A 27,654-nucleotide genomic window follows, 5' to 3' on the forward strand; every position below is an offset into this window, starting at 1 on the left:
TTAGGTCGAGGTGCAGAAGGCCTTGTGGCCGCCTCTTTTATGCCTAACCCCCATCCCCTAACCTATTAGGTAATGGTAAAATTAAGTAACCTAAAAGGCGAAAAATTGTAGTTAATTTGTAAAAATGGTCGTTTGCAGGCGAAGAGAGAAACTGGTGATAGCTCACAATGTGAGGTACACATGACGAGAGACTGCCTGCGCCACTGAGCCAGTAGATAGTCACTGGCGAGACCGGAGGTTGCACCTCTAGTCTGTTACATCGAGTTACAACAAAAGTCTTATTTCGTATAATTTTTAATCACAAATTCTGTCAAATTTCGTTCGACAGTATGTACGTTTTCGAGGGCAACTACAGACGGACCCCTCAGCAGAATTTGGCCGGCGCCAGCCGGGTCGAAGGGAAAACCGAACTAATCAATCGTGCACAACTGGAAAGAAAGAGGAGACAGGTGAATTAATATCTATTGAAGGTTTGAAGACCCTTGTCACTAATTTTAACCCTTTCATTCTGCCATGACTATTAAATTTTTTTGCAACACGTGCTTCGAACATTTGTTCTGTTCAGTGGGTTACTGGATCACAAGTTCATAAATTACATTGGCATCACCAACCACTTTTGACTTTTGGAGGGCCAATGTTTTGAATCTGTACTTTCACAATTGATTAATATCAACGTAAATAAAAAAGACAGGTGAAACAAACTTGATCATCCATAAAAACAGTTTCCCTGAAATGTTGAGACATTGCACCCAAATAATAGAGAGTTGGCCCTAAACCTTCCAAAATTGAAAACCCTGAATTTAAAAACTATAGAATTTAAAAACCTCACTCTTGCTAAACGATTGTTATGATCCATGAATATTTTTTAATTCATTGCATTGATACAAATTTATTTTGCCAGTTTAACTGTCCATACTTTAATTTTTTATTAGTAAAATTTTATAATAAAATAAATAACAAACCATCCATATAAAATTTCTTACTTCCCCTCATTTTTTTTTCCAAATAATACATAAATCTTCATTAACATGTTTTATAGTTTGATAGCATTTTGTTAATTTTTGATTATCATTGTTCATATTACCAGATGCAAAGGAATATAAAACAAACCTGATCCTCTTTAAAACTGTTCTCCTGAAATGTAGAGACATTGCACCCAAAGAATTGAGTTAGCCCTAAACCTTCAGAGATTGAAAACCATCAATTTTTAAAAACATAAAATTTAAAAAATACCTTTGCACCAACCACCTGTGACTTTTGGATGGCCAATGTTTTGAATCTGTACTATCACAATTGATGAATATCAATGTAAATAAAAAAGACAGGTGAAACAAACTTGATCATCCTTAAAAACAGTTTCCCTGAAATGTTGAGACATTGCACCCAAATAAGAGAGAGTTGGCCCTAAACCCAAAATTGAAAACCCTGAATTTCAAAACTAGAATTTAAAAACCTCACTCTTGCTAAACGATTGTTATGATCCATGAATATTTTTTAGTTCATTGCCTGCTGAACTGTCCATACTTTAATTTTGTATTAGTAAAATGTACCTTTGCACCAACCACTTTTAACTTTTGGATGGCCAATGTTTTGAATCTGTACTATCACAATTGATGAATATCAACGTAAATAAAAAAGACAGATATGTTTCCCTGAAATGTTGAGACATTGCACCAAATAATAGAGTTGGCCCTAAACCTTCCAAAATTGAAAACCCTGAATTTAAAAACCTCACTCTTGCTAAACGATTGTTATGATCCATGAATATTTTTTAGTTCATTGCATTGATACAAATTTATTTTGCCTGTTGAACTGTTCATACTTTAATTTTGTATTAGTAAAATGTCATAATAAAATAAGTAACAACCCATTCATATAAAATTTCTTACTTCCCCTCATTTTTTTTTTTTTTTCAAATAATACATCTTCATTAACATTGTTCATATTACCAGATGCAAAGGAATATAAAACAAACCTGATGCTCTTTAAAACTGTTCTCTTGAAATGTAGAGACGTTGCCCCCAAAGAATTGAATTAGCCCTAAACCTTCCGAGATTGAAAACCATCAATTCTTAAAAACATAAAATTTAAAAAATACCTTTGCACCACTCCTGCTTAATTGTCATGGTCTTCTTACTATTCCTGATATGGAAATGCACAATGGTAAATACATCACAAATTGTTCAGTTTTAATCCAATTCAACCCGTTGATATCACTGACTGTTTTTGATTTTTGTATTGTTTTTAATTTGGACTAGAACAATTGAATATTAATATTAACAAAAAAGTGTGAAAAACACCCCTGATCACCTTTAAAAACAGTTTTCCACAAATGTTGAGACATTGAACCCAAATAATAGACAGTGTACCCCCTAAACCTTCCAAAAGTGAAAACCCTAAATTTCAAAAATGTAGAATTTAAAAACCTCCCTCTTGCTAAACAGTTGTAATGATCCACAGATGTTTACTTTCTCTGATATATAAATTATCACCTTGGTTCAAATGACATGTAAATTAATTCATTCCATTGATATGAACTTATTCTGACATTTTTAACTGACCATATTTGATTTTTTTATTATTAAAATTTTTTAATAAAATAAATAACAAACCATTCATATAAAATCACTTTCTTCCCCCATTTTTTCAAATATTACACTCAGTTCATTCGCATGTTTTACAATTTGACATCATTTTGGTAAATTTGTTGATTACCCTTGTTCATATTACCAGACACAAAGGAATATAAAAGAAAACCTGGTCATCTCTAAAACTGTTCTCCTGAAATGCTGAGACATAGCGCACAGAAAATTGAGTTAGCCCTAAACCTTCCGGGATTAAAAACCATCAATTTTTAAAAACATAAAATTTAAAAAATACTTTTGCACCACTCCTGCTTAGTTGTCATGGTCTTGTTTTCTGATATGGAAATGAACAATGGTTAATACCTTACAAATTGTTCAGTTGTAACTCGATTCATTCCGTTGATATCACTGACTGTTTTTGATTTGTGTATTGTTTTGAATTTGTACTATAACAATTGAATATTAATATTAACAAAACAGTTTGGAAAACGCCTGATCATCTTTAACAACTGTTTTCCTAAAATGTTGAGACATTGCACCCAAATAATATACAGTTGGCCCTAAACCCTGAATTTCTAAAATATAGAATTTAAAAACCTCCCTCTTGCTCAACAGTTGTTAAGATCCACAGATGTTTTTGTTTTAATTAATTTAATTAATTCATTCCATTGATATGAACTTATTCTATCATTTTTAACTGACCATATTTTAATTCTTTATTAATAAAATTTTATAATAAAATAACAAACTATTCATACAATGTTTCTTACTTCCCCCCATTTTTTTCAAATAATATACTCATCTTCATTAACATGTTTTATAGTTTTTTCGATTGGCATGTAATAGGAAATTTTTCAGTATGTTCTAATTACCTAGTTTGGAAAAATTGTTTTATGGTCGAAAGCCGTCAGTTGAAACAAGCATAGTTAAAAATATAACTTTAATACCTGCAATTAAAGGGAATTTTTTAAAAAGCGAGCTTAGAGGAAATAAGAGCAATTTTGGTGAAATTAGGGTCATTGAAAAATGAAAAAAATTGCTACATATTTTTTACTATGATTAGCACTTACCTCTATTGGATTCTCTTCACTAGTCGTTACTATTAAATGCAACTATTATAGTTTAGTTTTACAAACCAATTGGTCAAGGTGTATTTTTATATAGTACAATTGTTTTTTAAAAATTTGTTTCAGGAACAAAGAGCAAAAGAAGATGGTGCTGTTAAGATTCAAGCTGCAGTTAGGGGATTTCTCTGTAGGAGAAGGCATAAAGCTCTGTTCACATCACAGTTTGATGCAATAATGAAAGATCTTTGTAATGCGACATGTTTTTCTATGGACAATATTATATATATTATTAGAAGAATTCCCTTTATGGGCATAACTAATCCTGACGTTCCAAGAATTGTTAGTATTTTATTTGTATTTATTTATGTTTAATGTAAAAAATCATTATCTGAGAAGAGTTTAAGCATTAACAAAAGCAAAAAAAACCTAATAATATTCAAAAATCACAATATCGAATGTCAAAATCAAAATATTTTGCAATTTGAAGTTTCATTATTAGTGCATTATTTAAAACAATTTCTAAAAAATGGAAAACTGGATTAAGGGAAATATTAAGCAGCATTGTAAACCAATTAACAAACAATTTTTAAAGAAGTTAGTTCATAATGATTTAATCAGCTTGAATTTAAAAGTTGTTTGATGCAAAGATTTGAGTATGTAAAAACTATTATATGTGGGGTGTGTGTGTGTGTGTGTGTGTGTGTGTGTGTGTGTGTGTGTGNTTTGTGTGTAACCTATACTTAGTACATATTACAATTGTGATCACAATACATTTTTTCACATGCTCACAGCACTATCACTTGGACATGTGCCATGAGAAACCTGCCAATGCTGGCACTCAGAGTGAGGGATTAAGGGGCAAGGAGATCTCAAGGCCTCATCGATTAAAGCGATGTGGCAGGTTCGTGAGATGGGAATATATAGAGAGGTCTCGAACAGTAGGATTAGGATGGATCAAGAGGTTAGTGTGAAACTGTTGAAATAGGAAATGGATCAGTTCATTGACAAAAGGAATGTTGAGGTCATTGTGGATAGTGAGGTTAGGGATGTAGTAAGGAGTTTGAACAATTTGTCTGAGGTCTTTCAATCAGATGCACTGAATGTTGGATGGCTTGACAGAACCCCACAGTTCCACTCGGTATATCCAGAGTGGTCGGGGTAAAATCTTGTATAAGGTTAGTTTAGTTCTAGCAGTCAAGATGGATTTCTGTCTTAGAAATCTTTTAGTTGTGCAAGTATTCTGTTAAGTTGTTGTCTCTTGTCTTGTGTGACAATTTGATATCTGATGTCTAGGTATAGTCCTTAGTATTTGACTCTTTTTTTAATATGAACGTACATTTTTCTTCATTCAGTCTCATCCTCCATTTTTTGCACTGGTCTTTGATTCGGCGAGGATTCGAGTTAGAGGACAAAATTGTGGTATCGTCCGCATAGGCGGTGATGATGGTTTTATAGGTAGGTCAGCAGGATAAAGTATGGGAGCAAGAATGCTCCCTTGTAAGACACCGGCTTGTACCTGTCTGACTTGCAAGAACTTGTTGCCTCACCTCACTCTGCAGCAACGGTCATTTAGGTAGGATTACAGGATAAGATAATAAGAAGTGGGTAGGAAACATTTAAGTTGATAAATACGTGGTTGTGAGACACTAAAAAAAAGCCTGTGATATATAGCGTTAAAAATTCAAATGTTTGTAAAATGTAAAAAAAATTGTTTTATCATCTTTACTAGTTCTATGCTTAGATAATTTAATGTATACCTATTTTAATGTATAAATAAATGTGCTCTAACTAATTGTCTGTTTTGTTATGCTAATTTATTAATACAAAATAGCTAGATATAAATACATATCTAAATTCATTTTAGTAGAATACATTTTGGCCTGTTGATTAGATATTAAAAGGTGTGTTTGGGTTAAGACAAAACTTTTTAAAAACTAAGCTTTTCTTACACGTTAGTTTTATGGTAGTTAATGATAGTTAATGATGATAGTTTATGGTAGTTAGAAGAAAAAATGTAAATGTATAAAATGAGTTTCCTAATAAGAAGGATTACTTTCGGGCACAAAAAGCAATGTGGAAAGCTGTATTTTTACATCAGTAACAGTTAGTGATTTTCCAGTGGAAATACATATTTTAAAAAAATATTTTTTATTTTTTAGGCCTTTGTTTGTGTTAAAGGTGGTTCTAAAAGAAAGTACAGTCTTCCAATATTTTGGCATTCTGTACCATTTTCAAAAAAACTATTTTATTTTATGTATTTTACGTTGGAAGACTAATGTTGTTTAAAACCACCTTCAACTCAAAGGCTTAAAAAATAAAATAAAAATATATCTATAAAAAGAAAAGGAAGGACAACAACGAAGAAAAGAAAAATCTATAGTATTAGTGGCCATTAATTAATGATTATTTAAAGATCGTGAGATGCAGTCTGGTGTGATGTAGGTTTAGAAAAACATTTTCTTTTTTGTGCCAATGTTTCGATCTTTATTGAGATCATCTCCAGGGCCTGGGATTATAAATATTGTGTATATTCATACCTTGTATGTATTTGTATAATTTAAACAATATTTATAAATACCAGGCCCTGAAAATGATCTGAATAAAGATCGGAACATTGGCATGATTAAAAAAAAATTTTCCTAAATAAAAATGTGTACAAACCTACATCACACCAGACCGCGTCTCACAATCTATAGAAAAGAAAAATGTAAAAAAATATATTTTTTAATTGAAAGTTTAAACAAATATTACATTTGTTTGTACTGTTAATACTATAGTTAACATTGTTTTTGTGATCACATAAATGTTTAAGTTAACACTTTGTACACACACCTTATGTATTTTGACAATAATTTTATTTTTCAGTTAATTGCAACCAGTATAGTATTAAACCATAAAAGTGAAATTTTGAAGGAACTCCAGAAATCAAAGTTTGATTGGATGTGGAGATTAAAGATTCTAATGAGGTACAGCTTATTGGTGCTGAAGTTATCTAAAAACTGCAAATTAGAATTTTATATGAATTCCTTGCAATTTGTGGATTATTTTACTTCATATCACTACATTTCACAACATATTAATGACGAATTAGCCAAAGAATTAATATCCGAGGTAAGCTTTTTTTATAGATAAATAAATAATAATTTATGTCAACCATAGTTATATAAACCATATAGTTTAACTTCTATCTCTCCCCTCTATATTTTTCTAATTTGATATTTTATGTAAAATCCTGAGATACAAAATTTTAATTTTTGTCTACTTGTGCAAACGATTTTTAATTTGGAGCAACCATTATGTATTTTTCTTGTTCTCAAATTATTACAAACATGTGAATCATTAGAAAAAGTTTCAATGTCCTGATTGAAAGAATATTTTCCTCGAAAACTGACAAAGGAACTAAGGGTGTTTTCTTTCTCTCAAATTTGGCAAAACCCAATCAGTTCACCCCGTATTTTTTTCTTTTTTTAGCGTTTTTGTGGGAAAAAAACTCCAAGACCAAGACACAGAAATTTTTATTTTTTGTCTATTTCTCATGAAACAGAAGTTTAGATCAAACTCTTCAAAATAACGAGATACAAATTGGAACTGAACTATTTCAAATAGCAAGATACTCATCAATGGTTTGATTTTGATTACATTTTGTAAAAGGTTTTTTGATGCGGAATGCAATAGTGAAACGGTTTTTAATTTGGAGCAACCGTTCCCAAATTATCCGAAAAAAGTTTTTTCCAGATACTGTTTTTTGGATAAATGTCATCTTCTCCAACTTCTTCAACCAAACACCCATTTATTTATTATTATTATTTTAATAATGAGTATTATTAAATATAATATAATATTAAATTTTAATTATTTTAATTTACAGTAACTGCATTGCTCATAGTATTAAAAGAAAATTTTGTAACAATTTTCTCAAATAATATCGATTAATAGGACGCTTTGGATGTGGCTCATTAAAGTGCAATTAGGCTGGTGCAAATTTTGGGCTCATGAGAAACTAGACAAAAAATAAAAGCTTCATGTCTTGGGTTTTTTCATAAACAATAAAGAAAAATAAAGCAGAGAATAGAAGTTAAACTCACCCTGAACATTCAACATTAAACATTAAATAAATACTAAAGTTACGTTTCTAACACACCCTAAATGGAATGTTTTGAATATTACATCCAGCAAGTGCAGCACAAGGGTGGTGAACAAAACTTCACACTCGCTATTTTCTCCACTTCATAGAAAACCATTGAATTATGAATATATAACCTAACTCAACACATGCACACACCCTAGTAATGCACAGTCAATGATGCAACTAACATGTAAATAGCTAAAAAACATATAAATGATAAAACAAGGGGCTTGTATTTAATGGCTCAACGAAAATTACATAAATGTGCAAGTTGGGGGATGAACTGACTACCTTGTTAAACCTATGTGGGTTACCAATTTATATATATCGTGGTGGCCAAGTCATTAGGGTGTCTGACTCATATTTACCGATCTTTTAAAGTGATACTGTCCTGTCATCCTGCATAATGGGAATTACTATACTTTACGGGTTTTTTCTGCAACACTTTCTAGGAAATTTCTAAGATAAAATATTTTTAATGAGATAAATTTATCATGCATGTAAATAAATATAACAATACATTTAGATATTTTTTCTTATATGTATTACCATTAATAGAAATTGTAATAAATGCCATAATTATATTCTGCGTGTAATATCGATTTATACAATGCAATTATAATTTTAAATGATTTTAGCTTTTTCTATATGGCGTTTTCAAAGAGTACTTCAAAGTTGGATTAACCCTCTTGGAGAAAAGTCATAATGAAAGAGCTGGTGAAGTGGAGTTTTTATATCCTATCAATATGCTCCTTAGGCCATTCGCTTCATTTCATCACATAATCTACCCAAATTACAAGTATGTTTTTACCCTGCATCTTCAAAATATGCCATTAAAATAGTTCAATAATTGTTTTTAAATATATATATTTTAGGAGTTTGATCTTGTTTAAATTCTGTTCAACACTGAACTCTTTGGAAAAGAAAGAAATTCATCCATCATTGTTTCAAAGGTTACTCCCTCGATTAAAATTAATAAATTTTCCATATATAGAATACTTGAAGGCAACCATGCAAATTGCTAACTCATACTATAATTCAATATTGCTATATTGCGCTCTTTATTTTGATAATAACAAAACTGGTAAGTAGGTTTTGCAACAACAACAAAAATTAGAATGTTTATTTATTTGTTTTAATTAAAGTTTTTGAAGAAAATGAGTACCAAATCTACTTCAAACAACTGGCGATATTAAGTAGAAATTTGTTTCGTTTGTCAAATTCATCTCCAATTGATATTGACTCAGACGATGATGATTATGAAGTTTATGAGGAAGAACGATTTACAGAACAACGGGTAACTATATTTTTTTTTAATTAATTTTTTTTTTTTTTTAATTGTGCTTTATACAATATTATTTATACCAATATTGGTGTTTGATTCTATCTCAGTGCAAATATTCTGAATGTAGATAATAGTGTCCTATATTTAAAACTAAATAAATAACTTGAAAATAAGAGGTTCATAGTCAATTAGCCAATGTGCGCCCTGGCAATATTAAAGAGACCCCATTTTTAAAAACGCCACAAGGGTGATTTTTCAGCACAATTATTGCCTGCAAATTGCCTTTCGAATAAAACTTGTTTGAATTTGAATGAGCGCACGGGTGATTTTTTTGTCACTTCTAACCTCACTTTTATTAAACAGTGGCTTATATCAAATGTTTCAAAAACTGATACTGACAAATGTATTTCATAAAAATTGAATATTTTCACGCTGTGGATGAAGTGGCTTTTTTTTAATGTGAACACTGCTAGGGTTAAATTTAATTTTTTAAAGTTTATAAATAAAATTATTTGATAGAATTCCAAAAATGCATACATATAAGAGGAATCGGCCTCTTTACGACCTGTGCACTGTGGCCAGTATTGGTCTATTGTGCATCTCCATTGCAGTCTAGAGCTCCTCATTAGAGTTAACAATTTTTACCAGATCCCGAAGCTTTTTCAAGAACTCCTATTTGTATCCTTGCCCAAGCTTTTCCTCTCCTAAAAGTAGGAATCTCAGCTTACATAAGCCTTTGTACCAACAGAGGACATATTCTGCTGTATCTTCTTTTTCCTGGAAATGTCTGTACCAGCTTGTTTCTGCCTCTCTGAGTCTACACACTTTTGTAGTCTGCAGTGTCCAGTTAGCAGTCCAATTCTACTCTACACATCCTCGATTTATTAGTTCTGCTGTTAAGTTTCTGCGATAGTCCTTTAATGAACGTTTTCAAATGCCTCTATCTTCAGCTGCATTATCATTGAATCCAATGGATCCACATTTTTGGCAGTTTGGTATGACACAATAGTGTTCAGTGCCAATAGGTGTCCTCTTCGAACTTTCCTCGGCCCTTCATTGTCTCTGCCCTGTGTGCCGTTGCACCCAGACAAGGGTAATTTTGTTGTTAGGTCTGTCAGGGTTCTAATGCAATCCCAAACAACTGGACTTTACTACCAATATGGTAATTGCCCTCAGTGCATTAATTTCCGGTACAGTGTTCAATAGCCAGTCTCCACTTGAAAGCCATTGGCATATTGTCCAAGGTTTATACGAATTCTAGTTCTTGGTTTATTTCCAGTCTCCGTTTTGGAGTCATCTGTATACCAGATATGGTTAGCATTATGATCACAATGGATCATATGTAATTTTGTAAATGTCAAGTTTAGCTTTGTTAAGGATGAATGTATTAGCCATAAAATTTGCAAACTTGTCCGCTTTGCTTTGGTTAAATTTGATCCATTGGTTATGGATATTTTTAAGAGATTATTGTTACTTATTGTTCTGCACAAAGCTTCTATAGAAGCTGCAAAAATCTTGTAGCAATTTGGTGAAAATATAATTAGTTAGAATTTAGTTACAGCTAAGTTTTCTTTCAGATTTTACGGGAATGTTCTCAACTTTTGAATAGTCCAGAAAAAGCAGATGCTTGGATTGAATATCTTAATATTATTTTAATGAATGAACAATGGGATACATTGATTGACTTCACTGCTTGCCTTCACCATTTACTGATCAGTGGCAATAACCCTGTTCACCATTATCGGTGTGTTATGTTTAACTCTTCTATTATACAATATAATGTTTAATATTTTTTTTCTTGTTAATAGAATATTTCTCTTATTAACCAATAACAGTCATTGCCTAAAAGGATTTTGGCAATGCATAAGCCAACTAAAAAGGTCTGGCACTTTGTCTCATTCAGTACCACTGATAAGTATTCTTGCAAGAGGCATGCTACTCGATAATGATGAGGCTTCTCAACTTCTTCCGTTACTCACAATGTTTTCGTACATCCTTAAGTTTTATTATTCAACAATGACTGATGAAGAATTTTATGCTGAAGGTGAGCTTACATTGTTAACATTTTATATCAGAAATTCAACATTACATTTTGAAATTATTAAAATTATAATTTAATAATATGTAGAAAGATGTATAATTTAATTGGTTACAATGGAATCCAGAATAGAATATTTAGAGTTTCATAATTTTAAATCTTTTCTCAGTGATAAAATGTTAAGTTATTATTTATATTATATAAATATTTTAACCAATAGTTGTTTTTAATATTATTTAATATTTTTAGAACCTAATCCAGATTATCCAGCTAAACCATTTACTCTTGCTGAAATGGTATCTCTCAGCAAAACTTTAAAAGATATAGCAGTTGGAATTATATTACTGGCTTACCCTGACACGCACGATCCAGGAACAGATCAAACTATTCAGAATAATATTCCTACATCAAATGCAAATTACAATATTAAATGTTGGACACTTCTTATGCAGGTAACATTACATAAAGATGTAAACTTTTTTTCAATATTTTATTATAATTATTCGGAAATCGTAAGATGTGGTCTGGTGTGATGTAGGTTTCAGAAAAACATTTTCTTTAATGTGCCAACGTTTCGATCTTTATTGAGATCATCTTCATGGCCTGGGATTTACATTGTTTAAATTTAACAAATACATGTAGGATGTGGAAAAAAGTGAATTTATACAATGCAAAAAATATTTTTTATATTCAATCAAAGTGTTTGTTTTCTGCGTAATTGTGCCATTCTTGCGTCTCGTGTTGAGTTCTAGTGAGATATTGCTGTTATATGTTTATAAACATTGGATTTTGAAAGGCGGGGAAGGAAGTCGGTATAGAAAGACATTTTTGTATAAGGAGTCGGCTTCTTTGAGGTGAAAAGAGCCGACGAATGGAAAAAATGTTGGTAATGGTTCGGCCAGATTATCCTTTCAGGATTATATAGACAGGGATAAATAGGAAAAGGAAAGCTAAATTGTTGAAAAATTAGACTATGTAGAAAATTAAATTCACTAATTTCGTAGTCCGCTTGACCAATTAATTTATTACAATTAATTAAGGTTTTTAGTTGTGACAAAAAAAGTCAATGGCACGAGTGGGAGTTGGTGTCCGAGTGGATCGAGGTCACAATAGCTCAAGTGGTAGAGCAGCGGTGTATCAAGCCGAAGATCGTGGGTTCGAATCCCGCTCGTGCCATTGACTTTTTTTATCTCAACTAAAAACCTTAATTATGTGGAAAATGTTTGATGTGTGGAATGTGATGAATGTTTTGTATGTTATAATATGTGTTTTGTGTGATGTGATGACATATGTATGTTATTTATATTGAATTTGATATTGGCGTAGCTGTGACTGAGTTTACAGAACAGACACATGTAAACTCAGTCACAGCTACGCCAATATCATTAATCAAATTCAATACCAATAACATACATTTGTAAATCCCAGGCCCTGAAGATGATCGATCTCAATAAAGATCGAAACATTGGCACGATAAAGAAAATGTTTTTCTGAAACCTACATCACACCAGACCGCATCTCTTGATTTCCGAATAATCGTCGACTAACTGTCACTAATCACCACACATTTTATTATAATCTTCACTTTTGTTTACAATATGCAATTTGAGGATACGTAGAGATATTGACAACTATTTACATTGAGAGGAGCAAATAGTCAATATTATTCTCCCACTTCACGTACTGAATAAACTTCACTGCCTACTCCTCAGAAAGGAGGTCAGTTCGCCAATTGAGACCCTAATGGGATTATAGGGATGGTCCTGTCGGACAAGTCTTGGATGAGACTATTGAGGCAATGGGAGAGATTATTGTGGAACTTTGAATAAATGGAATTATCAGATTATTGCTGAAGGAAGTATCGGAGATATAATACAGAACATTTATAATTGATCTGAGGACTTTAAACTGAAAGGATTTGATTTGGATATTGGAAGATTTGGTGGTTCCCCACAGTCTATGCTGTGGTTTTGTGGATTGTAGGTTTGTTTTTCATTGATGGCTTAGATTGTCCGATTGAATTAGTCGGATAGGTTTATGAGTAAGACGTAGTGTCTGTTTAGTAGTGTTTGGAGTAATCTGATCCTTGTCATACTCAAAAGAACCGCTCTATAAGGTAAGAGGATTAAGTAGAAATTGGCCTGTTGCCGTCAAGAAAGGCTCCCATGCAATGTTGAGGTCAAGGGAGGAGGATACACTTTCTATAAAGTGAAACACTTCTTGCTCTGTAGAATGGTGGGAGGTTGTAGGTTGGATAAATGGGAGACAAAAGCTTTGTTGCGGTAGAAGAGAAAAAAATAGAAGATAATTATGTGTAATGGGGCATAGGGATAATTATATGAAAAGTATCCCTTCACCACAAAAATTGAAATGTTAGATCAGTCTACATTTTTCTTGTGTTAATTATAATATACCTACTATATAAAAATGGTATAGAAAGAAGAAAAAGCGACGAAGAAAATGTTAAATAATGTTTTTAAACAATTATTTTAAAGAAAAATTGACAGTATACATGTATTTTAATAGGTTTAATGTTTTGAGTATGCAAATTAATAGTGTTTTTTTTGTTTGTTTTTTTTACTGTGATTGCTGAGAGATCACCATATATCATTTTTCCAACTTTCCAGGAGGTTATTGGGCTTGTGTCTTTATTAAATGCACGTGATTTAAGAAAGCCATTTACAAAAGAAGGACACTGGCTCTCTAACTTTATCAGTGTCCCTGATACTGTGCCAGTATATAATAGTACAAAATCTGTAATGGCCCAGCCTTTCACTAGTAGCAGATCTAATACAAGATCAGTCATATCTCACAATGTTGGTAAGAATAATCTTTTTATTTAGTGCTGCAGTTATATTGTTTAACTGTGTAATTGAATTTTGTATGTTTATTTTCCTTGCAGAAGGACAGTTACTGCTTTCCATCCATGAAAGTCGAAATGTTTGTTTGTTGACATTGATCCCCTTCACAATTGCTTTCCTTAAGAGGTTTTCTATATTACAAAATCATTTTGATGTTGAAAGATTCGAAAATCAAAATCCTCAAGTTCATTATCTGCAAGCTCCTCCTCATTATTTTGTAAGGATTAGAAGACACTATTTGTACGAGGACGCTTTTGAGAAATTATCTGATGAAAATGGTATGTTCAACTTATTTTTATTTTTTACATATATATATTAATGTATACAAACAATGAACATTAGAAAATTTCATTTGCAAATATTTTTTATTTTAATTTTATTTAATTTTATTTTTAGCACCAGATCTTAAATTAACTGTTAAAATCAAAATGGTAAACAAATGGGGACTAGATGAAGCAGGAGTTGATGGTGGAGGTGTATTTCGTGAATTCATTACAGAACTATTGAAAACGGCATTTGATCCTAATAGAGGCTTCTTTATTTGTACCAATGATAATGAACTGTATCCCAATCCAAATGTACATGTCATATGCCCTGATTTTGAAAAGCATTACTTTTTTATTGGAAGAATTTTAGGAAAGGTATGGTAATTATTTTGTGAAACAAGGTGATTATCCTGGTCCGCTTATTCTCACTAGTTTTTGGTTAAATGCATTTTGCAAAGATGATGATTTTGAAATACATATGACAAAGCAAAGCCAGTGAGAGTAGGTAGACTAGAATGATCATAGATATTCAAATTACAAATAATTGTTTTGTTTATTTCTTTTACTATACCGTAGTCCCTCAACATTCTCACATTCGACATTCGTGTAGTTTTTCTGGATTGTAACCCTTGAGAATATTAAGGGATTATTGTATTTCTACAGCATCCCATAAAGTTATATTATATGAACAATATTATTCACCCAATTGTCTTTTATTCCAAAAAAAAGACATCTTAAATATTACATATTAGAATACTTCAAAATTCTTATAAATGTTATATTTAATTTTTTACGTGTCTTGAATTTTTAGGCAATTTATGAGGGAATAATGGCTGAAATTCCGTTAACTGACTTTTTCCTCGCAAAGTTAACTGGAGATACAAGAAACATGTATTTAAATAACCTTGCATCTTTGGATCATGAACTTTATAAAAATATAATGAATTTGAGACGGTACAAAGGTGATTTTGCAGAAATGGGACTTGATTTCACCATATACACCAACCAGTATGGACAAAGTCTGGTTAGTATGATTAGTTTTTTATTATTAATCTTTCCTGTTGGGACATCAGTGACCGTTAGAGCGTTGACACAGTGACTTATCAACTGTACGGGTCCCATTTTCGAATCTCAGTTCCCTGAATATAAACCAAACATATTTACAAATGATTTTTTTCCCACAAACACCAGCACCCTGAGGGACATGACCTTGTAGTTAAAATACCACATAAAAATCTTACTTAATAAAGAATAAGTTATCAATAAAATGTTCATTTGACAAATTTTATATTCCTTTTCTTCCTCGCCAGCTAGCGTAGCAGCTTTGCATTTTCTCCACCTCACTTTTTTATTGACAAAATTTGTCTCTCTAGTATGAAGGCTTGATGATCGTACATTTTTTACGGAATTTCAGAGGTTCTGTAAGCATTTTTAATTGCCCCTTCCACTCATGGTGAAAAGGCTCTGTAAGTTAAAAACATACATAATTGTGGCCAAACCTAAGTTAGACGGGCCTCAGGGTACTGGATATTCCACTGACACTGTCTAGAAACTTTCATACTATATGTACAATTAAAAATTTGGGAGATACTGGGGTTTTATGCCAGTGTCTCGTCTACAATCACTCTAAAAATATATATACATAAAACTCACCTAAGTTGGTGGGTCCGTTAGATACTGTATATTCCACCACAGACCCACCCACACATACCATTCAATCTAATAAATACATTCATACCATATGCACAGATAAAATTTGGTGAGTCGCTGGATTATTTGATATTCTGCCAGTGCCTTCCCCTTTCTTGAACAGCATTACACTAAAAACTAGCCTAATTGGATGAGTCTATGGGGTACTCTATATTCCACCATAAACCCACTCACACAACCATTCATGCTAATAAATACATTCATTCAGTACAAAAAATAACTAACCTAGTTTGGTATCTGTGGGTACTTTATATTCCAGCATAAACCTATTCATACACACTCACTCAATCAGTCAGGCTAATAATTCATTCTAGATGGGTAAAACCTAACCACAAATGTGATAAAATGACTAATAATTAAATACTCTCATTTGTAACTTACGTTTTTATTTTTAGAGCAGAGAACTTAAACCGAATGGAGGGGAAATTCCTGTCACTGCAGACAATGTGGCTGAATATATAGATCTTATTGCAAAATTTAAAATGCACGAAGAAATATCTAAGCAGACAGAAGCCTTTAAAGAGGTAATTAATTAAATAATTGAAGAGTTATGTTAATTATGTAATGTCCTTCTATGTTGTAGAATCTTTAAAGTGTTAGTTGTGTTTTATTAATTTATATATTCATTGCGAAGAGTCATCGTAAAAGAAGTCAAGATGTAAACCACTAAATTTTGTACAATCTTTATTTAGCACAATAACTTATTTACAATTATGTAGATTAAACACAAGCTTGTCTGCCCACTTTATTAACCTTCAGCCCTTCGAACTCTAGAGAGTGGTCCTTCTACAGACCATATTCGTAAGTCCAGTTGATCTTCAATCTGTTTTAAAGGATAAGGCTCCTTGGATTCTCATTTTGGCATTCACTCCTTCATTGTTTTCTGACCATCTTGTAGTCTTCAGTATCTGTACCTTCCAAATTGATGGAAAAATAGAAGTGTTTCATTCCTTTCCTTTTCCTTAGAAATTCCATTTTATTATCCTCTTATGTTTTGAACTCACAGCATATCTATGCCTTAAGGGATTTTTTTATTGACTGGGTTGTTCCTTGAGTCATCCCAGGTTCCTGGGGGTCAATTGACATTTTTGCACCGGTCTTCCCACACCTTTGTCGTCTGTCCTTTTCCTTGACCGCTTGCCTCATTTTGTGTCTTTCCTTCCCCTCAACAGTATTACAATCCTTTGACACCTTTCCTTTTCCTTGACAGCTCGCCATGTTTTATGTACGTCCTTCCCCTCGACATTCAGGTTTTCGCCTGGAAGCTTCTCTAAGTGCGCAGACTGTGAGAAATTTTACCTTTATTCCCATAAAAAAAAGTCAGGAGACCACTAAATCTGAAAACCTTTATTTAGCATAACAACTAATAATAGCACAATAACTTTGCAATTACATAGACAAAATACAATGCACTCCTCTTCAAGCTTACGACGCACTAGCTAGTGTCTGCCCACCCTGACCGTCCGCTTTATTTACCTCCAGTCCTTCGAACTCTGTATGGTGGTGCCTTCTCTGGGCCATACTCGTACCCTTGAGTCAGTCGTGATACTGGTCAGGATGAATAAATTTTGCAATTTAAAGAAGCTAACTTCCACATCCATTGTTTCATATGAATCATTCACTAATTGTTTTATTATTTCCAGGGTCTTCAAAACGTATTCTCTTTAGACTGGTTAAAAATGTTTAGTCCAAAAGAATTGCAAATTATTATATCTGGAGATGAAGCTCCTATAGATATAACAGACATGAAAATGAATACTGTATATGCTGGTATGCTATTCATTCACTCTTTCTTTATCATTATTTATAGTGCGTTGATACAACAACATTAACGATATAATTTGAACTTCAGGTGGCTATTCAGCTGAACATCCATGTATTATCATGTTTTGGAATATATTGGATTCATTCAACAATGTTGAGAGAAGTGATTTGTTGCGATTTATCACAAGTTGTCCTAGGCCACCTTTATTGGGATTCAAGGTAATTAAATGATTATATTACTTTATTTAGATTATCTAACTACCATTAGAAATTGTCCCAATGTTTTTAATTACAATCATTAAGTTTGTATATCATACCTTATATCATTGTTGTCAAATTGACAATTCAAAATCAAGGGTTTACGACAATAAAGAAATTTATATGTGTTTATAAAAATAAAACTTTTTAATGTATAAAAAGAAAAAACAAGATTGTTTTCATAGTTGAATCTGAGTCCCATTTCTGAGCTCCTCTGAATTTGTAGTAAAGAAAGAAATAACAGTATAAACATCCTGAACTTATCAATAACACAAAACAGATGACAAACTACAATTTGACATTACAGAAAACCGACAGCAACTGAAAACGTCATACATGCTGACTCGAGCCACCCACACTGACACAAAATGGCAGCACTGAAGTAAATGACATACAGATTTTTTTTTTTAATGTGTGTAAATTTTCTCTCGTAACAAGTCTGCTTTATGGTTGTTTCATAAACCGTTGGCTCACAAATTTATACATAATTGATTTATGTTTTGTGTATCAAATTTTAAGTTTAGATGAAATTTATGAGCTCGAGCCCCAAAATTTAAGAAAAAACCTATCTAATCGCACAAAACTTGATAAACGAGATCAATGCAAGTGATGATTTCCTACTGAACAAAACATCGCAATATTTCACATGAAATAATATTTATTAATATTTTGCTACTGCGGACTGGTATAACTGATTTATCAGGAAAATAAATAAAATGAAATACATTCCGAGTCATTTTTTTTTTTTTTTTTTTTTTTTTTTTTTTTTTTTTTTTTTTTTTTTTTTTTTTTTTTAGGCTACGACCTTTGGGTCAATTTTGCCTTGAATCTTTCAAGGGTGGGGGAGACACATGTTCAAGAAGTACAATTTATATTTCACCAATTAAGCCTGCCTCTGACAGGAAATCAAAGACAGCGTCTAAATATGGGGATTGATCACTCAATAATTCGGATATGTTGTTTGGGAAGTGGTGTGATGTGCGGAGAGGAGCGTAACGTCGACAGTTCAGTAGGATATGTTTAATTTTGTTTGACAGGTGTAGCATATTGGTGTATTTTTATGTTTGAGTAGGTAGCCGTGGGTAAGGCGGGTGTGTCCGATCCTTAGTCTGGTTAGAGCTGTTTGTTGTTTCCTAGTGGTTCAAATTGGGGATTGCCAATGTTTAACTTCTTTTTTAATTTTGAAAAGTGTATTTGTAGTGTGTTGTCTATTCCACTCACGCTCCCATTCTTTCCAAATGATGTGTTTGATATGTGTGCAGAAATCATTGTAGGGAACTTTTGTATAGGGAATTCCACATGAAATTGATTCTTTAGCTAACTGATCGGCTTTTTCGTTCCCTTGGATGCCAACGTGACTTGGGATCCACATGAAAATAACTTCAACATTTTGAGTGGAGAGTTCTTTTAGTTTGTAAAGGATATCTTGGATGCTCGGATTGTAAGAAAAAATATTTTTGATTGACATTATCACAAATATTGTCAAAGTATGAGAGTTTTATGAGAGACAGATATAACTTATTCAGCAAAAGAGTCATGAAACCAGCACTGAATACCACTAACAAATAGGAAAATTATTAAGGCAAAACATCGACAAAACCAACTCATGAAAAAACTGAAATCTACTCACCAACTAATGTGGAGACAAATATGCAGACAAACAGGACGAAAAATAGAAGACAGTTACACATCATTAAGAACAACAATGGAAAATCGAATCACACGACTCACTAACAGAAAACAACCCCAATCCTCGACAATACAAGCAAGCATAAGAGAGGGAAGAAAAATGAACATACTCGAAAATTTAGAAATATTCAAACCTAATAGATTTAACACTAAAAAAAACTCATAAATAGAAAAATTAACAATAAGCATTTACACCATTTAAAACATTACAAAAATTAAAAAGGACAAGTACCAAAGATCAAAAAGACTGATTAAAAGGTAACACAAAAAACCCAACTTAATCCATCAAACACATTGACAAACAATACTAATGCTGACACAGCCCCCATCTACAATCTCGTAACTAAAACCACTCCACAGAATCACCCAAACACAGCACTGAAGATGGCGTTATGCCAAAAAGCTTCTGACTGACAAAATCAATCATTCTGAGAATAGGCAGACCAAGACGATTGGAAACTATTAAACAATAAGTAAAAAAGGATTTGGTTAAACTATCCCTTAAAATTTCAAATAGAAGATGCCTTTGGGAAGATAGATATTTGATGATTTGAGGTATGGGTATGTAGTTTGATGTTTACCCCAATTAGAAGGGGTTTGTTATTTTATTACATTTTTTTTTTCTTCCAGCAGGCTGTAATAGACATTGCAATACTGTACGGCTGTTTTATAGTTGATATAATGTAGAGCCGATTTGAATTTCCTATCTCTGTTGAATCAGTTGTCATTTAGACCTAGGTTTGTTGAAACATAGTCAAATATTGGTGTAATCGATGATTTCAGATGTAAAATCTAAAAATATATTAAATCTATCACATTTTGTACTTTTGCTCATTTTTAATTTCATTCAGATTCATTCAGATAGAAATTAATCTTTTCGAGACTTGTGATGAGTTATCTTTTTCTCTCTTTCTCCCCCTTTTATTTAGCTCTAGCTGTACACTCACGGTATCTATTGGGCTGTAGCTATATCCAACGTATTGGACTTTTAAATAGTCGGTGTCCACACACAATGGTGTCCGAACACCTCGGTAGTGAATGGAGACTTACAACCTTCCTTTCCCATCCTCATCATCAATGAACCACTCTTTTTTCCCCGTTCTCGCAACTTTTGCAAAATTGTGAACATTCCTTTTTTTTTGGAAAACCATTCTGCCACCACATCTATTTTTCATTGTGATGTCCTACTTCAACTACCTCTCGCCCATGCTCTTCCCTTCCCTACCTTATTGTCTTTCTGATTGTTCAACTCTTATCTGTCAAGTGCACTCTGTTTTAGTTTTTTATTGTTTAATTCACAGTAATTTTCGGAATATATTTTGTTTTTGTTGTCCTTATTTACCAGGACCAGAAAAGATCATGCAATTTGTCATTTGTTATTATTTTAATACCATTAATCTACATTTCTATTTACTTGGGCTAAATGGCAAAAAGGAGGGAAAATTCAAAAGGTGCGGTTGGGATGGGAAGTTGGTGTCCGAGTGGATCGGGTCATGATAGCTCAAGTGGTAGAGCAGCGGCGTATCAAGCCGAAGATCGTGGGTTCGAATCCTGCTCGTGCCATGGACTTTTTTATCTCAACTAAAAACCTTAATTAATTGTAATATATTAATTGGTCATGCGGACCACGAAATTAGTGAATTTAGTAAGTCAAAAATATAAAAAAAGAATTCCACCAAAGTAGGCTTTTCTTTGATATAACAATAAATTTGAGGGAAACATTTTTTTTTTCCTTAAATGTGAAACTTACGAATGTAAAATAAATCAGGCTTGGGTTACTTAGCACCTGCGAAGAGAGGAACGCATTTTAGGTTCCTAAAATCATTCTAGTATCAAAGGAAATATGATTATAAATAAAATAACCGTCTTACCATCCTGTTCACTGCTTATATCACTTTTCTCATTTTTCCTATCACAGATAAATTTATGATTGTGTGCTAAAGGTTTTATTCTAATTATTTTCAGGAACTTCAGCCACCCATTTGCATTCAGCACGTTGAAGGTGTTGATGGCAGATTCCCCACATCAAGCACCTGTATGAATCTCTTGAAACTTCCCGCATTTTCCGATGAATCGATTATGCGATCTAAACTGTTATATGCTATACAGTCAGGAGCCGGTTTTGAATTGAGTTGATTGGTTTCTTTCATTTGTTATACATTATTTTTAGATTTTACTTTAACGAATAATGTTAAAGAAGGTGTAATTTCTTTGTGTATATAAATGGTATTATTTATATTGCTGTCACATTATCAAGAGTTATAATGTGATAATAAATGTACATATTAAATTAACACTTTTTTGTAGAAAGGAAGTTGCTGAAAGAAGTTTTTTTTTTTAATTCAACGGTAGGCTGAAAGTTAAAGGCCAGTTGTCCACCAGGTAGTAAAACCGAGATAAGGTACTTTGTGATATATTAGTTATTTATCAACTGGTAATAAAATTAATTGTAAAGAGGCTAGAATTGAAACTAGAAGTTGGTTATTCATTAATAAATGCAATGTGCATTAAGTAATGCTACTGATTATCGATCTACCAACTCAGTAAAGAAAAGAGTGCTGATAAACCATTCAGATTGATAAGAGTATTGAATTTATGCTTTAATTAAAACAATTTCTGGTTTCTGTTTTTGTATATTTATTTGTTATATTGAATTTTGCTGATTTTAATGCAATACTTAATGCAAAGTGCCAGTGGTTCCAAGTTAACCCTCACCCTCACAAGTTGTGGTTGGGATTGCCTTCGACCTGGAACAAAACCTCCGAACAGCCAATGAGATTTCTTCGAGGGGGGGGGTTTATTTTAAGGCTAATTTACCTCGGTCCAGATCCTTTTTTGCAATTAATCAACAAGTAATGTGCAATTGATGTAGCCTCTGTATTAGGTTTTCTATAAGATTTCCATATCTTATTTCTATCATTTGACCACAATCCCTACAACCTTTTTGCCAGGTGGACCTGGAAGTGGAACCACTTGGTACCAGGGGAAGGAACATTTTAAAAAAACCGGCCCCTCACGCCATAGCAGTCCCTGGAAACATTTTTTGAAAAATTGGTACATTTATAGTTAATGAAACAAGAAAAGATGCTTTTGTTCATTTTTACCCTAAGGTTATTGAATAACCAAAAGTCCCATTTTGACCTGAGAGAGGTATTCAAGGGTGCTTTTGGTGTTCAATAACACAATAAAATATATTTGTAATTATTTGGTTTAATATTGCAACTAACTCTTTTAACTGGCCATCAAGTTGTACACTTTTGAGAAATATACGTACAAGCTAATCTTTGAGATTAAATGTTTAACATTTTTACATTAATTAATAATGAAATTGGTAACATAATCGTGTTATAACGTTGATGTTGTGTAATCCCCATCTGTAAAATGGAAACCCTCTTTTTTTTCATTTGTCGATGTTAGGATAGTTTTATTTGTTAAGAATTTATCCATAATGTTCACTTTAGCCTGTCCTTAATCAGGCTGGTCTAATTTTTATACAGTTGAACGTTCATTCTTTCAACATCTATAGTTGACAAATATAAAAACGATAAATAAGAAAATATTTTTATCACTATTAATTATTATTTCATCTCATATTATTAAGATATGAAAAGGGTGTTTTATACTTGAAATGTTATAAACACTACTTTATACTTGTTTCAAAGTATGACCAAGACACCTCAAGGTTATTTTATCACTTGAAAGTCAAGTCAATATGGAACAAATTTAAATGTAGTCATTTACAAGGTAAAGTTTATAGTTGTCTTGCTCAGACGTATCATCAACTCTTATAACAATTGTTGTTACTCTATATCTGTGATAATGTTTTATTTAAGAATATAAATAAGTACTTTTATAGTAGAAATTGTATTTAAGTAGCTTGTCTTGCTTTAATAATTTTTTAGTAGAAATGTTTATATATTTTTTTACATGTAATCAATGTGTTTTAATTCAATCTTAGAACCTACAATTTACTGCATTTGTAAAATAAATATTTAAAAAAAGTAGTACTGACAACACATGAAACCTTTTAAATAATTTCTATGTAAAAATAATGTACACTTTTATGAAACCTTTGGAATAAATTGTGTTACTAGCTCATGAAATGAATTGCTAAATCAAATTGTATGTTGATAAATTTTTTTTAATTTGAAATAAAATAATAGTTGATAGGAGTGAGGACAAATTCTGGAACAGAATTTTATTAAAGCTGTGAAATAAAGTAAAATTTGTATGTATATATTTTAATGATATACCCTTGAAAATAATAATTATATTTACAATTGTTATATGGATGATTTATAGTTAATTGTGTAATGTATATATTTCTACACTAAAATTAATTCAATGTTGTCGATGTGTAAATTATGACATGTCCAAAATGCTAATAATGAGTAAAACATAATAATAAAAGAACTGTTATGTTTAAGTAGCACTGGAATTCCAGCAAATAATAAGAATACATGTAATCCTGTTTTTGTAAATGAATTGATATTTTGTTTTTAAGTTGGGTTATAAAAAATATATTTTTCATTTTACCAAAAAGCAATCTATAAAAGTATTACTCATTTGCTCAAACAATTCTGAAACATTATTACATAAAAATGTGTGGTGTTTAGTGACAGTAAGTTAATGATTATTTGGAGATGGTGAGATGTGGCCTGGTGTGACGTAGGTTTTAGAAAAACATTTTCTTTATCGTGCCGTTTCAATCTTTATTGGGATCATCTTCCGGGCTCAAAGTGTTTGTTTTCTGCGTAATTGTCATTCTAGTGTGTCGTGTTGAGATTGCTAGTGCCATATAAGAATGGCACAATAACCCAGAAAATAAACACTTTGAGTCTGAAGATGATCTCAATAAAGATCAAAACATTGGCACGATAAAGAAAATGTTTTTCTAAAACCTACGTCACACCAGGCCGCATCTCACGATCTCCAAATAATTATTATATAAAAAGTACATCAATAGTTATAAAATGGTGATAGCAGTTTAAAGTTAAACCTGGTACTTACTTACAGCAGCTTTTATCATTAACGAGGGAGGGCTAAGAGTAAGCACCACTTCAAATCAGTATTGTCAATTTTCACTGAATTTTTTAATATCCTGGTGTTCAGAACGTATTCATAGCATTGAATCAGTCGCATAAACCAAAACATTGTGGCCACTCATTTTTAATAGGCAACAGCAAGTAGAACTTATTTCGTGGACCTTAACCACTCCCGCATTAAAGTGTACACCACAGAGCTGTATATGATTTGGCATGCCCTAGAACTGGTGCAGTCTGGGAAGGATTCATCCTATCTCATGTGTACTGACCCCCTGAGTATGTTGCAGGCCCTAAGGGACAGATACTTGACTGATCTCATGCTTGTGTTCCAAAGATATGCTGAGTTGGACCGTCTCAGAAAAACAGTAGTGTCTGTGTACCTGGACATGTCGGTCTGGAAGGTGCAGACATTGGACAGCTCCACTCCAGACTTCACTGTCGTGATCTGACCCGCTCAATCCCACAAAATGAATAATAAAGAATGCGGTAAAAGAAAATTGGCAGCGTCGGTGGACTGAGTTGACCGAGAACCTCTTTCATATCAGGCCCCCGGAGAAGCATCATCCTAACCCAACTAATAGTGCATCTTTGGAAAGAGAAAAAACCTCCTTTAAAAATGGCACCATCTACTGGTACCCAGACAGATATAGAATGCAAGAAGGTACAGGGGCAGGAGTATTGGTCCTGGAACCAAATACTCAGAACCCATGGGAAAATACACCAGTATCTTACAAGCTGAGGTCCACACAATCGAGCGATGCACCAAATTCAATCTGAATAAAGGGTACAAAAACAAGAATATAGCTATCATGTCAGATAGCCAAGCAGCCACCAAAGCGTTGAGTTCAAACATCATTAGATCAAAGAGTGCTGAATTGCAAAACTAAACTAAATAAATTAGGTATGCAAAGCAAAGTCAGCCTCTGCTCCCAGGACATGTGGGAATAGAAGCCAATGAGAAAGCGGATGCCCTGAAGAAGAGGGGCTGCTATACCACTGATAGGACCCAAGCCCTTCTGTCGCATAGGAATCCACACTATCAATGAGCACCTCAGTCAGAAAAATTAGGTTTAAAATGCTCGTGGATAAGCAACACCTTGTCCTGGGTGGCACTAATTGTTCACACTTTGATAGAATGTCTCACAGTTAATAGTGTGTCGCACAGGCGGCATCTCTGTGGTCCTTTGTAAATGAGGAGATATCCACACATTGAGTAATTAATAATAATATAGCAATGTTAGCTTAATATCATTGAATTTATACAATTTTTAGTTTTTACTGTGTAATTATCTAATTTTAAGGGCGCTACAACCCTATGCGGGTCCTGGAATCCCCAATAGGTTTACACCAGAAGTTCCTGTTGTCTGTTGCTGCATACCATTTGCAAGCTCCTAGAATAATATTCATAATATTGCATACGCCATCAAGCCACCTAAGCTTAGGCTTTCCAACCTTTCTGCATGTGCCCAGTGGCCCATTCATTATCTTTGCTTGCACTACCCTCTCCTCCATCCTCACATGACCAGCTCAGTTTTATCATGATTAATCTTCAGATAATTAATTGAGCTTAATCCTTTCAAGGATTAAGAGATTCTTTTTGTCTGTCTTGGGGATGGCCCAAGTTTGAGAAGCGTTCTTCACGGTGATCGAGGGTTTTATAGAGCCTGATTTTTGGTTCCTAGAGATTAAGCTGACTTTCATATATTTTGAAAAAGGCTATTATCAGCTATGAATCTCCTGCTGATCTCTTGGGAGTTGTTATTAAAAGAGTCAATTTGGAAGTCGAGATACATAAATTCATTGACTTTGTAAAAACCCACTTTTTCAGTGGGCCATTCCACTTATATTTGGTTATATATTATATACCCCTACATTAATGATAATACCCATGGTTAAAGCTGCTTCAAAACACCCTTTATTTCTGGGAGTATGCATCCTTAATTACTTTTTCTAATTGTCAATCAGGAAGCAGGCTAGAGAGTGCCTCAGTCCCTTATCTATCCTCAAATCAATGGATGCATCAGCCTGAATCTGGCATTTAATTTAATTTAATTTTAATTATTGTTAGTAGGTAAATTTTTACTTTGTACTTTAGACAATATTTAATAATATAGAACATTCCATAGTTGCACTTGCAGAATTATTGATTATTTATAGATTAGATGGACAGAATCTGCAGTCATAATTTTTCTTCTATCTAAAAATAAAACTAATGAAAACCTTTCCTAATTTTTTTTTTTTTAATGCTGTTTTATTAATGTACAGCCCATTTTGCTGAAAACAGTAATTTTGAGTGTGCAGTGTACACTTAGGTGCAACGACTTGACCATTCTCGCAGAGATTATCCTTCTTTACAACTAATTTCATTCTTAGACATAATCCATGGCCATTTGCGTTATTATCCCTACAAAAACCAATACTTAACTCCTGGGGAACTCCTCATGTAGACTGTCTACTCTAGTTATAGGGGTTAGGAAAATAACGGTGCCAACTTGGTAAAACAGTGCTTGGTTTTTTGAAATAATAATATAAACTTTTAAACTTTATTGTTCATAACCCCAGGGTAGGTGGTTCTCAAGACCTGCTGATAATTTATAGGCTCAACTCTGTACACGTGTATATATGTACATACATATGCAGATTTAAACTCATGTAAATCAATAATCATTTTAATGTCTAGTTAAGCTGCTTATCCCAATTTGAACAACTGAGCAAAACTAATCTTTCTTCCATTATCATAGTTAATTTGAACATTAATTTAATTTATAAAGTCCTAGTAGATTTCCTTGTTTTTATTTTTTGAAAAAAAAAACAGTCAGTTTTTAACTTAATTCTAAAAATTTCAATTTTATATATACTGCATCACTCAATTTATTTAGTTTAAAATTAAATCCATTATCATTCTACATTATTTACGGATAATTAGGAGCTATCATAGTCAACATAAACAGAAAGTAATG

The 27,654-nt window shown here is 32.5% G+C and overlaps 1 protein-coding gene across 2 annotated transcripts; it reads left to right on the forward strand.

Annotated features, from left to right (window-relative positions):
- The first annotated feature begins 236 nt into the window (after positions 1–236).
- On the forward strand, positions 237–23,884 carry LOC106663318 (ubiquitin-protein ligase E3C-like). Of its 2 annotated transcripts, none has more exons than XM_014388057.2 (17): positions 237–449; positions 3,779–3,991; positions 6,518–6,763; positions 8,417–8,577; positions 8,654–8,862; positions 8,924–9,075; positions 10,641–10,807; positions 10,872–11,107; positions 11,351–11,553; positions 13,729–13,921; positions 14,004–14,240; positions 14,359–14,603; positions 15,040–15,252; positions 16,334–16,462; positions 17,582–17,708; positions 17,791–17,921; positions 21,615–23,884. In XM_014388057.2, exons 1-17 carry the CDS (start codon positions 330–332, stop codon positions 21,783–21,785), a joined length of 3,153 nt encoding a protein of 1,050 aa, XP_014243543.1. In that variant the 5' UTR covers positions 237–329; the 3' UTR covers positions 21,786–23,884. The 2 variants fall into 2 exon arrangements, with proteins under 2 accessions (XP_014243543.1, XP_014243544.1); XM_014388058.2 differs by having other exon boundaries at positions 8,933–9,075.
- Positions 23,885–27,654: the final 3,770 nt, after the last annotated feature.

This window comes from Cimex lectularius, unplaced genomic scaffold (assembly GCF_000648675.2).
Source record: "Cimex lectularius strain Harlan isolate CLEC.00 unplaced genomic scaffold, Clec_2.1 scaffold79, whole genome shotgun sequence".
NCBI classification, from domain to species: domain Eukaryota; kingdom Metazoa; phylum Arthropoda; class Insecta; order Hemiptera; family Cimicidae; genus Cimex; species Cimex lectularius.

What these genes read in the sequence shown, in the direction of transcription:
- LOC106663318 (XM_014388057.2), top strand. Translation starts at nt 330, where the DNA reads ATGTACGTTTTCGAGGGCAACTACAGACGGACCCCTCAGCAGAATTTG. An exon ending in ATCCTGACGTTCCAAGAATT is followed by an intron (nt 3,992 to 6,517) that starts GTTAGTATTTTA and finishes TTTATTTTTCAG; the next exon opens with TTAATTGCAACCAGTATAGT. An exon ending in TGAAGAATTTTATGCTGAAG is followed by an intron (nt 11,108 to 11,350) that starts GTGAGCTTACAT and finishes TAATATTTTTAG; the next exon opens with AACCTAATCCAGATTATCCA.